The sequence below is a fragment of the Strongylocentrotus purpuratus genome, unplaced genomic scaffold, assembly GCF_000002235.5.
Source record: "Strongylocentrotus purpuratus isolate Spur 01 unplaced genomic scaffold, Spur_5.0 spur5_scaffold_4, whole genome shotgun sequence".
Taxonomy (NCBI): domain Eukaryota; kingdom Metazoa; phylum Echinodermata; class Echinoidea; order Camarodonta; family Strongylocentrotidae; genus Strongylocentrotus; species Strongylocentrotus purpuratus.
The window spans coordinates 6,792,477-6,810,281 of record NW_022145610.1 but is presented as its reverse complement, the minus strand read 5'-3'; the positions used below and the strand labels follow the sequence as shown (position 1 = coordinate 6,810,281).

Sequence of the window (17,805 nt, the reverse complement as noted above, 5' to 3'; positions counted from 1 at the left end):
CACAAGTTTGAGCAAAATCGGATAACTAATAAGAAAGTTATGCATTTTTAATGACATGAAAAACTTTGAAAATCACTACACAAATTGGCAACTCACTCATGAGTCTGTGACGTATGGTCCTCACTATCCACTAATTATTTTCTTTATATTGATAATATAAATTTCCTATTTTCACCCTAAGAATCTTATTTCTTCACACCAGCATCCAAGTTAGGTTGTTAGTCATGTGTTTTTGTGTGGATGCACAAATAAAGAGTAATTTTTGTCCAGTTAAATCATGAAAAATTGAATTTTGATAAACTATTCATATAAAAATCAATAATTATGAAATACAATATTCAGAAAATAGTATAAATTCTTCAAAATTCATAAAATGTTTTTGGGAAATGTCATGCATGCAATATGATACAAATCATATAACCTGGGCAAAGGCATGGGGAAATCAAGTTTTGGGAGATAAAAGGGAAATTAATGGGATTAAACTATATAAAGCAATTGATAAGTTGTGAGGACATGACGTCACAAAGTGATAACCATCTTGGCTATTTGTGTTGTGATTCTCATTGTTCCATAGTTTTACATGAATTCATAACTTTCTTATTAGTTATCCGATTTTGCTCAAATTTATTTTGATTGGTTTGTCTGATTGTTCTGCTTTTATTGAAAGTCAGTTATTTTTGGAGTGGACTTGCCCTTTAAGTGGGGCTAGCCCACTTGTGTAAATTTGTGTCTGAATTGAAGATGGGCTAAGCTTTACCCAGGACTATAGGTGGGGCTAAGAACCCCTTTAGCCCCACCTATAGTCCGGGGATAAGCAAAATTCTACCAGTGTGAAAAGCATATGAAGAGCACAGGCATTTGTTTTACACACCAAAATATTGGCTGTTTGTTGAGGCAGTAGATCACATTGCTTGATGCTTTTAATTCTATGACATATAGTTAACCCACAGATTAAAGAACTTTTCCAAAGGTCTGGGTGAATCAGCAGTACAGAGTAATCTTTCTTTCAATCTTTACGTTGTCAAGACGAATGAAATTTGTATTAGATAAACCTGTTTGAATGAAAATAATGCCAACAACAGATTTGCAAATTTTCATATTTGTTATTTGTTTCCTACAATTTGTTATATATTGATATATGTATTGACTTATCGACTCTTACCACACTCTTACAGATACCATGGAAAGGTTAAAGACCTTGGAAACATGCAGCAGTTATTTAACCTTCTTATGCAGTCATACCACCGCCCAATCCATTGTTCTCAGATCCTTACTCGTCGGGTCTGTGCAAGTGGTAAGAACACTGGCTTTATTCCTTCTTATACTTGGGACTTAAAAAGTTATTATGAGAATGTTCCAGTGGGTATTCTTCGTGATACCAGGAGCTTCTCAAAATCTCTCTTGTGCCAATGTTTTGCTTTTCTCTGCTGACTCGTCTTTGAATTCAGAGGTGTTTGTTAAGGCTGTGCATAACACAGGGCTTAAATTAATCCAAGGCCACCAAGGCCATGGCCTTGGATGCCCCTCCCATTGGCCTTGGAGATTTTTGGTGCCCTTTCCAATTCTTCCTATTTGTGCTGTAATATAGGAATGTGCCCTACAGAAAAGTGGCCTTGCCCTAAAAATACTGAAATTTAAGGCCTGATAACATGTACTCGGTCCGTCTCCAAAAACTCACACGAGTTTACTTAGAGTTGCAGTTGAAGGCGCCGATTTAATAATAATATTGATAGTAAACAAGGCAGTTTTTAAAACCAAAGATGACAGATAATCCATTTTCCTCCGAGTCCAAACAGAAATCCGGACATTTGGTCCCAGTTTCTGAGTGGTGAGTTGACAGTGATTGAGCTGGGGAACAATTTTTACCAACGGTACCGTTCTGGCGGCCGGCGCTCTCCCTGGCACGGGTAAGCGTCGGCCTGGACAGAGCCAGGCGGGGGCCAAAAAAAAAAAAAAATGGTGGCCGAGTAGTTGTCAACAGTGCGAGTACTCAAGTATTCGACTACTCGTTGCAGCCTTAGTGTTTCTTATAAAGGGAGTAGGTCTTATAGTTTAAAGGCAGATAATGGTACTACAGCATTTTTTACGGCGCTCTAGCATTTTAATGAATTAGTTCCTGCCAGGTACCTATTTATAACACCTGGGTTGATTGTGCCAAAGGACATTAGTGCCGCGGACCTTGTGATCGACAGTTCAATGACGTATCTACTCGACCACGACACCTATAACCTTGTAATGATATATTTATGATATGATACTTACAACGGTTGCATCTAGTAGTGTTGTGCAATGTATACATTTCTAAAGAAAGGAATGTTTTGGAAACCCTACCATTTTAATCTTGAGACAAGTAAAAGACGCTAACAGATCACAACAAGGATGAGCTTAGTAATAAACATTTACAACTGTAGTAAGGTGCTGTCATTGCATATGAGATATAATTGTTGTTACACATCTGAAAAAGGAAAAAATGTTACTGTTTGTGTTCTGCTTGTAATTGTAGTGCTACTAGTGCATACCAGGAATTCACCAATGTGAACGATTTTGTTAGAAAATTTAAGTTTTTCCATGTCTGTGTGTGCCTGAATACAAGACTTGTGGAATAAATTATTTGCTATCAGAGACACTTTTTTAAACACATTCATGGCCTCTTGAATTGTGATCTTTTGGTAGGGCAGTACTGTGACATGTTGTGTTGGTATTTGGTACGGAAACAGAGATTTATGATTTAGAGTTATGTCTAGGTCAGTGAATGTTTGAGCAAAATTCATTAAAAAATCAAAAAGACATCAATTTTGAAGTCGGATCAATCAATCACATATTGGCAACTATGTGACGCATTATGCGAGCTTTCTGGAAAAAATTCAGAAATGTCTATTTACCTGAAAGAAAATTTCAAATCATACATGCACCCTTGCAAATATGTTTCTACACAACGCCTGTATGAAACAATTCTGTTCCATCACCAATAATAAGATACGTCACAGTCATTTGTTGCCAATTTATCTTTAATTGATCGCAACATCCTTAACTTTTATTAATTTTCAATCAGATTTTGCTCAAACTTTCAAGGACTTCTTCCTCGCATTTTTCTGCTTCTATTAAAACCAACTTTGGACTTCCCCTTTAAAGATGGCTTACACACTGCATTTTACTCTTGTATTTATATTTACCCCGTCCCTCAGCATAACTCGCAACTGTTTGCCAATGCGAGTAATCACTCTGCCCAGCACCCTCAGTCCCGCTCACAATCTTCCATGATGGAATCTTCTCTCGGATCAGCTTATCTACTAAAACACAACCAGAAGTTCTCCGGGTCTCTGACAGTCCCTAGAAGTGCATCTACAGCATTCCATTCAGGCATTATTGGACAGGGGGCTAGGAAGAAGCTGCCTGGACAAGCTGTGTCAGATATTGTAAGTTAGATACTTTTTACATGTAACAATATTATTATTATTTTAACGTCATTTTAGGGATTGTAGTGTTATTATTGTCATCATCTTTTTTATAATAAGTTTAAGAAGAGTTGGCATTAATCGCCAATGGGAGAGAAAAAAGAAGAAGATAATTTCAAAGCATGTCATGTAAGTCTCAGAAGAGCATTATAAATACTCTTTGAGTGTCCAGAGTCATGACCCAGTTTTGTATTTGCATTTGATAAAAAAAAGGCAGAATGTAATACATCTGTCATTTTTTCTGTCTACAAATTTGTAGGAAACGAAACAGACCAACTCTCGGCTGCTGGTAGAGGCCATCTCCTCCTGCGCCCACGTGAGACCACGCCCTGCCCCCCTCATAAAGGCTGGTAACACCCATCTGCTCCCCTTGGACCCCAGGGCACAGGGCATTCAGCAAGCATCCAGGCAGCCTGTAGCCAGAGCTACAGGGAAGCTCATGGCAGAGACACTGATGGAGATTCTGTGTCCTGATGTGAGCCATTCAGAGGAATACTGGCCAGACGAGGAGATGATTAAGCATACCATTGAAAGGTTGACATACGTGGATACTTGGTCTATCTGTCTGTCTGTTTGTTTCACTCATGCTCACCCTTTCTCTGTCCTCTCTCTCTCTCCCTTGTTTGTGCTCTGTCTCTCTTTCTCTCTTTGCTATTTGTTCTTTCTCCCCCCCCCCCTCCCACTCTCTCCCACACTCTAGCTCTTTCTCTCCCTTTCCCCTATATAATTCTCTTTTCCTCTCTCTCTCTCATTATTTCTCCTCCCTCCCTCTTTCTCAGTCTCTCCTCCTCTCTTGACACTCCTGTTTGCTCCAATTGTCAGTGATATTTTACAAAATAATCTCATAGAGCCAACATTTTGGACTTCTCTTCTTCCCCTCTCTCTCTCTCCCTCTCTCTCTCCCTCCCTCCCTCCCATCTCTCTCTCCCCTCCCTCTCTCTCTCTCTCTGTCAATCAAACTTGTCTGTTGGTAAAATGATTACTTAAAAACAAAAACTTTAGACCTAACATATTGTAGAATGTTATTTATACATTTCAAACCTCATCAGAAGCTATTAACCTTATACAAAGACAATTATTTTGTAAAATATTAGTGTTTCTTATATACAATTGAAAAGCCTGTTAATAAGCCTATGCAACCTACAGTTTTTAAACTGGTTTGTCCTTCCTGTTTTGCTTTAATTCGTTCAGGGATTTGAGTATTAAGAAGAGGGTTGATGAGTATCCTTTTACGTGGGACGTCCTGGAAATCATTTCAAGAGGTGAGTATGAATCAATGACTGACTTGTGATGTCTAATATATCATCCATATTAAAATCACCCACAGTGTACATATGTACAGAAATGAGTGCCATTACCTTGTGCTTGTGAAAAGCATCTTGACAATAATGTCAATGGTTATAAAGTAAAGATAATATCTTTATTCAGAGAAACATTGCTTTAAGTGTTGTTTTTTTACTGTTAAATCTTTAGATAATCCGAATAAGTTAAATGCAGTCAAACCTGCCTTAGCCACCACCTGTCTATAAAGAACACATTTTTCTTTTCCCTTGGTCGTGTTTTCTCATTGAAACCTGTACTAAAGGAACCTGTACATAAAGACCATCTGCCTATAAAGACCACTATGCATGTTGCACTTAAGTGGTCTTTATATACAGGTTTCACTGTAGTATCTTTTGTGGAGATTAGTATGTTTTTATGTTTGTTTCTGTTTAGCCAAGCCAGCACTGTGCTACTGCTCTGGTCTATTGTACAGTGTTATGGCAACACTCATCTCTCACTGGGAGTCATCCCGTGATGAGACTGCAGGGGATTCCAAAGGTCATCTTCTGGTCACCTGTCGTCTTGTCCACTGTATGAACCTGGTAAGACCCTCACAAGCACACCAAACACCAACTGTCAATCCAAGAATAAATCTCAAAAGAAATTTCCTTTTCTGGTTTACACTCTTAATATGCCACACTAATATTAATATCCCTGTCTATGTTGTATTCATCATAGAATAGATATTGCCAACGGCCTCTAGATTTTTTAAGTGATTGAAGTGCAAAATTAATTTATGCTGCCGTTAAAAAAGTGTTGTCAAGGAGCTGATTAAGGCCGGTAATGGGTAATTTTGCAAAGCCATTGTGTTGCAGAAAGCAATGATCCTTCCGTCACGTGGTGCCGATTGTGTTGTGCAAAATTGCAAGTTTAGCGAACGAGAAAGAAACTGAAGTGTTAATAAAATGAAAGGACCCGATGAAGTATTCCTGATAAAGTTAAGTTGAATGAATTGTGGACAAAAATACAAATATTATGAAGTATTGTAATCCTTTTGGTCCTACCCCCCCCCCCCCCCACAAGGCTCAGATAGCGATAAATGATCTTGCACTGTTTCATAAAACTTATTATCAATACAAAATTAAAATAACTGTCTATAAGCTACTGAAATCATGGCACTTGATTGGCCGAGAGCAAATTTTTCAGAAATTTAGCATTTTTTGTTTTCGATAAAAAGCTTTATGAACATGATGGCAATGTGTGCTATGCCCCATTGTTTTAACACATAATGTGATGTGACCCGTTGGCATCTCCACATAATGAGGCATTGATAATTCTTATTTGTTGTGAGTATAGTACAGTTCTGCATTTTTCCAAATTTAAAGAGAGCAGAGTCTCCAAAGCTAGTGCATTTAGAGGTTGACTTTTCAGCTTCTTTTAAAATAGGCCTATTTGAGATTTTTGTCTAGGAAAAGCATATCAGATGTGCATTTCAATATCTATGAATAGCTCAGTCTTATGAACATGCAAAACCTTTTTTGTAGGGCCGTTTTCTATTTTTGAAGTTCATCAATGCTTGTTTTGATTTGCTTTGTTTAGGCTGGATTCCTTCCCCCACCCCTGAACCAGTGTCATCCAATCTTCAGTGAACTCACTCCTAGAGAGGTCTATGTCCTTCTCAGTAACATATGGGCATTCCTAACGGTGAGTATGACGTACTGCCTCCCTGGGAGAGCTAACCCCAGGACAACCCCATACTCTGGGACACCCTCCCCCCTCCCCTCCCCTCCCCTCCCTGGACATTGGCATATGGCATTCCTTAGCTTAGTATAGCCTCACTGAGGAGCCTGAGCTCTCTAATATAATTTAAGAACACCCTGGACAATTTTACCCCGACAACTTGATCTTTAGGACAACTTACCTAAGGAAACTTACCTCTGGGCAACTACCCCGCTAGGTGAACTACCCCTCAGAAATTAACATCCTGGAAAGGTGTATATACACCCGTCTGTTACATATGGACATTCCTTCAGGTTAGTAAGCTTATCAGCCCAAGCTCTTCAGCATGATGCTAGGACATCTATCCCCATGACTCCTGACCCAGATAACTACCCCTCATCTAACCACAGGACAGTACCTCGGGCATCTGCTCTCAGGATATGACCCCCCCCCCCCCCCCCTCCCCCCACTCCATGTATCTTCAACTGCTGTCCATATAGAATAGAGAATACTTCCTAGTAGGGGTGTTATTAGCACGACTTTAATCGCTTTAGTGGCAATTTTGTGAGATAACTGATAAATTTCCTTATTTAAAAAAAAAAAATTACAAAAAAAGTTAATGTTTAGTATTAAACTTTGTTCCAATCCCCTTCTCACAAGATGATCCTTGAGAGCAAAATGTAAAAAGGAGAATATGATTCACTTATTTTGCTCTTACCCCTTTGTATATATATATATATCTTTGTAGGATAACCCACCCATAGCAGAAGTCTTCATTGAAACTGATGAACAAGGCTTACCCTCCAGAGCTTTCCCGCAAGGTAATCATCTCTTTATTACTTTTGTATGGTTTGGTGCCCTTTCTCTACGCAGGTGATTTATTCAGGTCAAGTAGAAATGAGAGAATTAAAAAGTGATTTCACCTGCTAAAAGCCAAGTCATAAACAGCACTTACTTAATACCCTTCGGACTATCAGCGATGGCTCAGTGGTAGAGCAGTGGACCGAACCGGGAGCTGCCGGGTTCAAACCAAGTCAACGTGCTCTTGCCCTTTGGTAAATCCTCGATAGCAAGTCCCTCAGAGAGTATTTATAGCTGTCGTTCCCCTGGTTATTTACTTACAACCATATACCGGTACATGCTTTCTTAGCAGTTGGGTAAAACAATCATCATCAAACAAATGTTATGAATTAGTTATCACCTCATTTGCTTAATACTCCACTTAGTATACAATATTGTTAAGATTTGTAAGCATTTTTCTCTAGTCTTTTGTCAAAAAGAAATTTCCAAAATGTCACAAACTGATTGTAATGCTTGCCAAAATTGAGATGGGGCAATAAATTTCAAGTTAAATTATAACATTATAATTTCACTTGAAATTTATTGCCCCATCTCAATTTTGGCAAGCATTACAATCAGTTTGTGACATTTTGTACATTTTGTACATTTTGTACATTTTGTACATACATATGTAGTTTGACGTGGCTCCCTAATTTGCAAATACTTTAATCATTTTTGTTTTCTTTGCTTATGAGTCAAAAGAGTGGATTATTTTTAAAATTGTCTCTTTCTGTATTTCTCATCCTGTTGGCAGAATTGGTGTCCAAGTACGCCGAGGTTGTAAGGAGTCTAGTCCATCGAAGTATCCATAAGTTTGGTCATCTCTACGCCCATCTCTGTCCTGTTCCAACTCAGATTTAAATGTGTACATAGTACAGCCTTTTTAGCAGGCTCAATATACTACTGGTTACATGCATTATGCAAACACATCGACCAGAATAAATAAAGGTGCCTAAAAACGTATGAGCATTACCCTGGCTTTTGGCCAAGTTGCTTCACATGCTGAACACATTCAAAGCCTGCGTTTAATAAGGTTTAGTTGAAATAATTGATGTCAATCAATTTGACAAGAAATAAGAACTGCACTAATACACCATACCTTTAAAGCAGCCGTTTTAACTATGCCCGGGTAATATCATTGTTTGCACCTTCGTGGAGTGTAAGCATACATTGATATCTAAAGAAATCCCATATTTGATGGGTGTATGACACATGCATTGCGTTCAATTTCTAAGTTAACCAAACCTATTCCTAATGATGACCCCTGGACTTGTCAAGATGACCCTAATCTTAACCTAAAACCCATTCACACTGTCAGTAGCTGCATTTACACTGCAAGCAAAAATCATTGAATTTTCTCACATTCTATGTGTTAGTTCGGTAGTTGCAGCAACTACCTGCCCGCTCTTGAACTTCGGTACGAATCTGTGTTTCTTTCTGTGTGATCACATGCAGAGCAGCGACAAGTAGCATATGCGCACTAACCACCAAGAAAGTGTAATGAGCAATCACCACCATTTTTCTGGCTTTTTCCAGTAGTGTAAATGGCAGTCAAAATATTGACTATTGTTCTAAATGGTGTTTGGGTTGTGTAAACGGGCTTATTCAGTACTAAGCACACATGTACATGCATCTTTCTTTAATAGCGATTTAAAATGTCCAAGGATATTTTCTTTGAAAAGTTTTATCCCTGAATATTGCTTCAGAACAAGAACAATCATTTAGATGTTGCTTTTGATCTTACAAGCATTTATGCTTTCTTAGCAGTCGGGTAAAATAACCACCACCATTCTTTCATTCCCGTATTTGATACCTCATTTGAATCGAGACTTGAGAAAATACAATTGGAAACATTCAGAATAAAATAACAATATTTCATGTGAAATTGGTGGGAAAAAGTTACATAATATTGTAAATATGTCTGTAGATATTTTGTATTAAAATACTTCTGCAAAATGAGTCTTAATTTCTTGTTTTGTATTTTGTTAAGCACATTGCCTGTTTTGGTAATGCAGACGTGCTATTGCGCTGAGCCGAAGGTTGTTATTCAAAACCGTATTTTAAAACCAAGATTATTAACCATCCATTTTTAATTTGTTATTTGTCTAGATCCCTTAATGGTACAAGTTAGACTAGAATAAGAAGAGACTTACACAAAATTTGGTGTTTGGCATGCACATGTGTTAAAGGTAATGCAAAGTTTTGGGAAATTTTGAAAATTGGATTGATAGTAATTCTTTACAATTTTGATGTATTTGGATGCCCCTGTATTATAAGCACTAGAAAATTCAGCCCCTAAAACACTTCTGCTTTCAAGAAATTGAATAATAAAATTTACTGGTGCTCCTGGTAAATGTCAAATATTTCAAATAGCCCCCTAGGCCATTCTATGGTAGCTGCGGCCATGCAAATCTCAGAATATGCACTTCTGATATATAATTTCCAACAAGAAATAGCAAATTGGTCGATCCTAGTCAAGAAACAATGTTTTTAGAGCTAAAGTAATATCAGTCTTGAGAGGGCGCTATACAACATAAAGAGTTTACAATTTCATCACTTTAGACTAGATTTCAACCGCGAAGACGGTCATTGAATATTGTAAAATCGCATATGTTTCCAATGTGTTCATTTGAACCGAATTCATGACCCCATACCAAAACTTTGTAATACCTTTAAAGAGAAGGTTGAGTTCTGGGAAGAGGTGAAAAATTATTTGTGAGCATTATCATTGTTATTATGCAAGTGTGGAAGAACATCAGATAAAACATGTTCTCTGAAAAGCATGGCTCTTCAAATGCCTTCATATACAGATTTTTACGCCACGTGCTCGTGTAGTCCCATATACACCTTTCTGTGTACAGTGCTTGTAACTTTATCAAGACTTGGCCAAATTTCTCATCATTTTGATGATTCCAGAACCTTGCAATACACACGAATACTTATATGCTAGATGATCAACCTTTTCTGCTATCGCATGACCAGAACTCAACTTCATCTTTAATGCCAAAGCCATGGCGAAATGCACACTTTACCTTTATGCAAGTTTTCATTCTACCTTGCAACTTAAAAAACTAAGCCAATTACGACAGGAGTTCCAGCAACTTTAGTCCATCGAGTCCAATTAGAAGTGTATAAAAACATTGCTCGCACATTCTCAATATCACAGATGCTTGCGCATTCTCAATATCACAGATACATGCATACAAAAATAAATAGGACAATAAAGAGTATTTTACGTTTAAGGCAAGAAGTGAGAAAAACATATTTCCTTCACAGAATATTTATTGTATTCACAGAATAGACTTCTCTGCACTTAATTAATCAGAGCTTATTAAAGGGGAAGTCCACCCTGATATTAAGTCGGTTTTAATAGAAGCTGAAGTATTGGGGAAACGGATCAGTGAAAGTTTGAGCAAATACAGTAAATAAAGTTATGCATTTTTGAAATTGAATCGTTCAGACACAAATTGGCAACTCTGTGATGCATCTTGGGAGATCCTCTTCCATTTGCTCTGTACTATATAATTCACAAATGTCTATGCTTTTCCAAAACCCATGTACGACATAAATATATTTCTTCATCAATAAATGAACCAATAAAATGAACATTTATGACATTTTCGGAGCTCGCAAGGTTCATCAGTGTTGGCAATTTGTGTTGGCTTACAACTTCAAAATTTAAAACTTCCTCATTGTTTATCTGATATTGCTCTAGCTTTCACTGATCTGTTTATCCAATTTTCTACTTTTATTAAAACCCACTGAATATCAGGGTTTACTTCCATTCAAGTAACTTTGGGTTATCATCAAAGGCACATACCAGATTACACATTCATGTAACAATAAAGTAGCTTTATCTTAGATCACATAATCATTTATAAATATAAAACTTTCAGAATTTACATTTGAGAAAACAATCCTCTCTTAATCCACAAGATAAATTCAAATAACTTCTTTTTGAATGCATTGCGTAGCATTGTCTTCTTATATATTCTCATTACAGGATAAAACTTGTGTTCCGGAAATTTTGATAAAAAATGGTCTGATTAATTAATAATTAAAAATCATTAGGAAATTATAATTTTCATAAGGTATGAAGATTCTTGGTAATTCCCTGAAATATCTAATGAAGAAGACATATGTGGAACAGCATCATCTTAAGATTTTTTTCTTCAGTGAAAATGATTGTGAACATTAATTTTTATATTCAGTTTTGCAAAATTTCCAAGATGTATTTTTGTTTACTCCTCGTCATTTCCAGAACATACCGATACATGTACCTAAAGACTCCAACTTCATGCATACATGTAAGCTGGCCTTTGACATTTAGTAACAAGTAAAATATTTGAATACAGTATTTACATTGGGTGTGGAAAACTGTGCATTGCAAATTTCTTACTGATAAAAGATTTGGGTAGAAAATGCAGCTCCCAAATCTTCTTGTATACACACACAAGAGAAAAAACAATGACTTATCAGAATTCAATATAAAAAGGCACCACTAATAATATTCATGTTTTTCTTATGATCACAGATACATGAACATATGTATAAAGGTCTCGTTCAGATACGTAACGGTAAACCGCAGCAGGTTGGCTCCTGTATGTATGCGACAAAGGCTTTCCATGTTTTCACAGAGCTGTGTGTTATATAAGAATAGATACAGAAATGTGAATAGTGTATCACACTGACATCTTTTTATAATCGCTGCGGTTTACAGCTGCATATTGAACGAGGCTTAATGAGTAATAACAAAAATGCAAATGCCAGCTTTACGAAGATCACCATTTCATCAGTTCACACATTGCATTTAATTTCATGTAGTCTCTTTGTACATGAGAATTTTCAAAAATATTGATGTGTATACTTAAACAAGCAATTATAGTACACTTTGAAATACATGCACTGCCATGAAATTTATTTTAAAAAGTAAGTCATTCTAATTTCTGGTAATAATGTCGGCTGAGAGCCAGAAGGGCGCTGACTCTACATACACGTACGTACACCCTTCTATAGCTCTTAACAGGAGAACTATTTATAGTACAAGTGTGCAACCAACAATGACTGGAATACACAACACAAATCATATGGCTACCGGTATGCATACTTGTTTCTATATATGTTGCATTTGCTGACCATAATAAAGAGTTGACTAACATTCTTGTAACAGGTGAACACCTGATAAGCACTAGGCTTCTCAATCATGGCCTATGAATCTGGAACAAGTATACAGAATAGCCTCCATGGAAAAAGCATTACATGTCCATGTTATTTTCCTAACATTCATTTAAATTCAGAGACTGAAATATAATGATATATGTGCATTTTAATTCAATTAAATCACAGAATTACACGAGCATGAAAGAAAACAAACAATTTGCATTACAAAATGACTCAACCTCAAATGTCTAAAAAGTAACCCTGTAAAATAAAACAAGAAAACATTTTGAATGATGATATTAATTAAATTTAACAGTTAGAACTGAGAGTCCCATGTTCTACACAGCAAGTTAAAGACACATACATGTAGTATTGTGCTCTCATGGGGAATTCGACACCATTCGGGTAAATTTAACCAAGAGCAGGGGTTGTCATTGTCAATCACCGGGATTAGCCTTCAGATTTATGACCAACAGGCTTTTGCATGTGTAATGGTCTGCATTTTCCGTCCATACTCCTTATGGTAAAGTCATTATCTTACATTTCCTCGGACAAATACTCTTGGAGAGACTAGGGGGTATAGTTCTTGATGGGACCACAGGTTTGCTGTGTGCGAGACTTGTACCCCTATTTTCACCAAGTCTGGTGTCAGCGAATTATGATCTTCAGCACATGGAAATGACGACCGTCTCCCTTTAAACCTCATTCAAGGTTTACGCTTGGTCTGCATTAAATTAAAAGTGTGTTACCATACTTAACCCAAACCAAGTGATTAAAACAGTACAAACCATCAAATCTGCATTGTTCTGCAATTACAATTAATTAAGTTTTCAAACTTGATTTTTATGGAGAGGTACATTTTTTTTCTTCTTTACATCATTTTGTTTACAAATATGCCTAAAAGAGACTAATCTGTACTTTGGATTTTGTTATCACACTGAAAGGCAATATGAAACGAGGTATGAAAACAAAAGTATTGTGTGCCGAAAGGGCATCAATGAATGTCATTCAACACACAATGAATGCCCTAGCGTCTGGCTCATAACAGTCAATACACCTAGCGATGCAAGTACAGATCATTTAGCGAGAGTCAGAAGCTAGGGTATTTACTCTGGGTAACATGATTTGAGTTAAAGGAAACCAAAACCTTCATACTAAGTTACTTTTATCATAAAGTTTAAAAGATTTGAATAAAATCAGTGAAAATTTGAACAAAATTGGGCAAGGAATAAGAAAGTTAGAGCATTTTTAAATGACTAGTCACTAGAGGGCGGTATTCAATATGATGACATCATCTGTGAACAACTCTCCATGCCTTTTGTACTTAAAATTTCACAATTTTTTTGTTTTCTTTGTATTTATTTGTGTTCTTGATCCGACTTTATAACATGTGAATAGAATATCATTTTGCATTCTATATCTTTCTTTCAGGGGAGTACATTATCTCAATCACAAGAAAGAAGGAAAAACATGAAATTTGATGTACAAAAGGCATGGAGAGTTGTCCACAGATGATGTCATCAAATTGAATACCGCCCACTAGTGACTAGTCATTTCAAAAAGCTCTTACTTCCTTATTCCTTGCCCGATTTTGTTCAAATTTTCACTGATATTTTTCAAATATCTTATTAAAGACCAGTTATGGTCATGCGATTGCATTGTGAAAGAAACGTTGTGGAATCGATCAGAAAAGGTTGATCATCTAGCATCTAGCATCTGCAAGATTCTGGAATCATCAAAATGATAAGAAATTTGGCCCATTCTTCGTAAAGTTACAAGCACTATACACAGAAAGATGTATATGGGACTACCCTATATCTCTCACAGACCATGAGAGAAACAAATTTACCAAATATATAAATTAGTAGGCGGTTTCCCGGCAATTTTTTTATCATCATGTAATTAGTCAAAACATATTCTTTCACATGATTGGTAATGAGAGCTTCCATTTCATTTTTTGAAATTGGGGCGTTTCCAATACTGGTCTTTACCTTTAAACTTTACAATAAAAGTAACTTAGTATGAAGGTTTTGGTTTCCTTTAATACCCTTTTTGCACTCAACAGATGAAATACACATGTATCAAGAATTGGATCAAGTATTGATTTTAACTATTTCAAACCCTTGCCCAACAAAGCCACATGGTCTGTTGAACACATCATGATCAATAGCTGTCAAAACAATCTGTTTTCCAACAGTAATAAAAAAAATTAAAAATAACTAAAAACAGCAACAAATATATATTTGTGTACTTAGATGAATTATTTCAAGGTAGATAATAACAAAACACACACATGGCACAAAATATACAAAATGTGAAGGATTACATGAACACACTCAAACGCTATCATATCATGAATAATAATAGTATAATAATTAGGCAATGTACAGGATGGAATGTGATTTGAGTCTTTAGCCATATTCAGGTGTGACATAGTAAATGAGCTAAAGAAAAGGTTTTGCATGAACGAAAGGCCCTAGTTGGTTGGAGGAGTTTTATAACACCTGTTGACATATATTTGGTAGCTAGAGCTAACCGTAATTGTAGCAGGGCTTATCCTGGAACAAAATATAATTCTTTAAATCTACGTAAACAAAAGCTTTCTCTTCTTTCTCTTCTTTCTATATTGCTATAGAAATGTGGTGCAAATATGCTGTCATTGTATTTTGCCATGATGAATTTCAAGCTATTTTTTGGAGGTGATTTATGTGTCATGTATAAATGCATGAGGCTGAACTCTAGAAATTGTAACAACTGTATAATTCTGAGTCACTCAATAATCATCAGCGTTACTATGGACAGACGAACATAATACTGTACAGATTTGTTGGTTCAAAATAACGCCAATGAATTATTGATTAAATCTATGATTTCTGAGCACGGAAAGATATCTTTACAATAGTACAAATGCACTGGGTTTTTTACAATTCTATTCCTACAAGATAAACTATACCTGTGGAGAAGATAGTGCTGACTTCCTAAAGGTACTAATTAGCTTTTGAAGAAGAAAATAATCTTTTAAAAAAAATAAGGTCAAAATTTGATAGGATGCTACACCTGTAGATTGAAAGGATGGCAACAATGACAAGGAATTTCTGTGAAGTTATTCTTATTATTCTACCTGAATGATGATAACACTCTTAAAGGTAATACAAAGTTTTGGTATGGGGTCATGAATTTGGTTCAAATGAACATATTGGAAGTATATGCAATCCTACAATATTCAGTGATCGTTGTCGTGGTTGAAATCGAGTCTAAAGTTATGAAATTGTAAATAATAAACTATGCTGTATAGCTCCATCTCAAGGTCAAGATATTAATTATGCTATAAAACAATATTTCTTGACTAAAATCGACCAATTGGCTATTCCCGATGGAAATTATATATCACAACTACATATTTTGAAATTTTCATGGTCACAGCTGCCATTGTACGGTCCTAGGCACTATTTGAAATTAATCAAAATTTACCAGGAGCACCGGTAAATTTTTATATTCAATTTTTCTGGAAAGCAGAAGTGTTTTAGGGGCTAAATTTTCTAATGTTTATAATACATCCACAGGAGTATCCAAATATATCAAAATTGTAAAGAATCACTATCCACCCAATTTTCAAAATCTCCCAAAACTTTGTATTAGCTTTAATTACTGAGCCTCAAATTATCTTCACATTTCAATTTTCTTTAAAATCAAGTTTCTATGCCTCTGCACTCTGCAGGTGGTACCTGAAGCATTATTCTTATTTGTCATTTTAACTAAATGAGTAATTCTACTTTCATAACAAAATGTTATACTGCTAATGCATTCATTTAGCTTCCAAGGAATAATGATGATTAATCCATTCCACAGAAACAAGATTAATGGAAATCTAAATTTAATCTAATCTTCTTTGCATCACAGGAAAATCATTTTGAGCATGTTTAATGTTTTCCTGAGCTCCAGTAGTAAACCACATTTTAAGAGGAACCGCTTGCAAGTATCCTTCATTACTAACAATGCATAAAGATATTGCACAGGATAAAGAAGAAAAATCAATAATCCAAGGAATAACGCAGTCCTCTATATTCATATTGTTAAGACTATCAAACTGTGATCAATATTGCAAAGACTGACCAGAAATCAACCTAGATGTGAGTACATGGTCTAGGTATACAATGGATAACTGACTCCACCTTCTGATCGATCATGTGCAATATAGCTTGAAAAGCCCAACTAGCACTAATGTAGGTGTCATGGGACTACAGACTACTATTGATCACGACCAGTTTGATTGAATTTAACCATCTCTTGCTTTAAAACTTGGCCATATAAGATTCTCCATCAAATTTCTGTGAATAACATTTTACTGGGTTCTTGTTTTAATTCATCGCAAATAAAGTTGGATTCTGTTAGATATGTGTCTTTAGCCATTACAAGAAATATGCAGGGCTCCCTGGGAACCAACGACAGGCAAAATAATTCTCAATACTGCACTACGGTACATACATGTACACTGTATGTTTATAGAAAGTCAGTGAACTAGAACATGGTGATCCCATTCATCAATATGTCAAATCTATTTTTACAAAATTGAAATTCTCACAATGCTAACAACATCATCATGTACAGATGTAAAAACAAGACATTATCATGGCAAACTTGCAAACATGAAAGCTAAAAAAAATTCTTTCATGTAAATCTAACAAAAAAATGGCTGAGATAAAAATAAGTGCACCTAGTGAGGACAATAAAAATAATTCTTTGGAATGATATTTGGCCGTGCACTGAGAAAGACATTGGCCCTGTCTGATTTTTAGTTTTTGACATTTTCTCATATGCCTGAGTAAGGGGTATAAATGTAGTTCTTAAATCTAGAATTAATGTAGTCATAAGCCTATAGTGTTTAAAAGATACTATTAATCTGGTCATCACATTCATTTATGCACACATTTGGTGCACAAATGAATCTCCGTCCCCTGAGGTGTATGCCCAGAATATGGACACTGAGGGCATACTCTGCTTTCGGCATCCTACCAGGCCCATATATCTCCCTGGATACAGAGAGGTAAATGTAGATCAATGCCATGCTAGGACTTGAACCCAAGACCTTCAGATAATGCCGTAATAATAATCTGGATTATATAACACTTAATACGGAATACCGTGTCTCTTAAGCGCTTTACAGCAATTATTACTCCAGTCATCAGATTCATTCACGCACAATGTGCACCATTTCCACTCCCTGGGGAGTATTCCTACCATATGGTCATCGTGAGGGCATAGGCAACTACTAACACAAATGCTTTCGTCATCCTACCGTGTCCTCATTTCTCTCTTGGGTATTCAGTGGCAAATGTAGATTAATGTCGGGGATCAAACCACGACCATT

General features: G+C 36.1%; 1 protein-coding gene across 1 annotated transcript in view; it reads left to right on the top strand.

Annotated features, from left to right (window-relative positions):
- Nucleotides 1–9,236, top strand: part of LOC580098 (integrator complex subunit 5) — a 30,116-nt gene extending 20,880 nt beyond the window's left edge. Inside the window, exons 13-20 of the mRNA XM_030997996.1 lie at nt 1,176–1,294; nt 3,186–3,416; nt 3,715–3,989; nt 4,647–4,717; nt 5,172–5,320; nt 6,318–6,422; nt 7,186–7,258; nt 8,032–9,236. Coding sequence (XP_030853856.1) covers nt 1,176–1,294; nt 3,186–3,416; nt 3,715–3,989; nt 4,647–4,717; nt 5,172–5,320; nt 6,318–6,422; nt 7,186–7,258; nt 8,032–8,138 — 1,130 coding nt within the window. The 3' untranslated portion in view covers nt 8,139–9,236. The remainder of the gene's footprint in view (nt 1–1,175; nt 1,295–3,185; nt 3,417–3,714; nt 3,990–4,646; nt 4,718–5,171; nt 5,321–6,317; nt 6,423–7,185; nt 7,259–8,031) is intronic.
- The last annotated feature ends 8,569 nt before the right edge of the window (nt 9,237–17,805 follow it).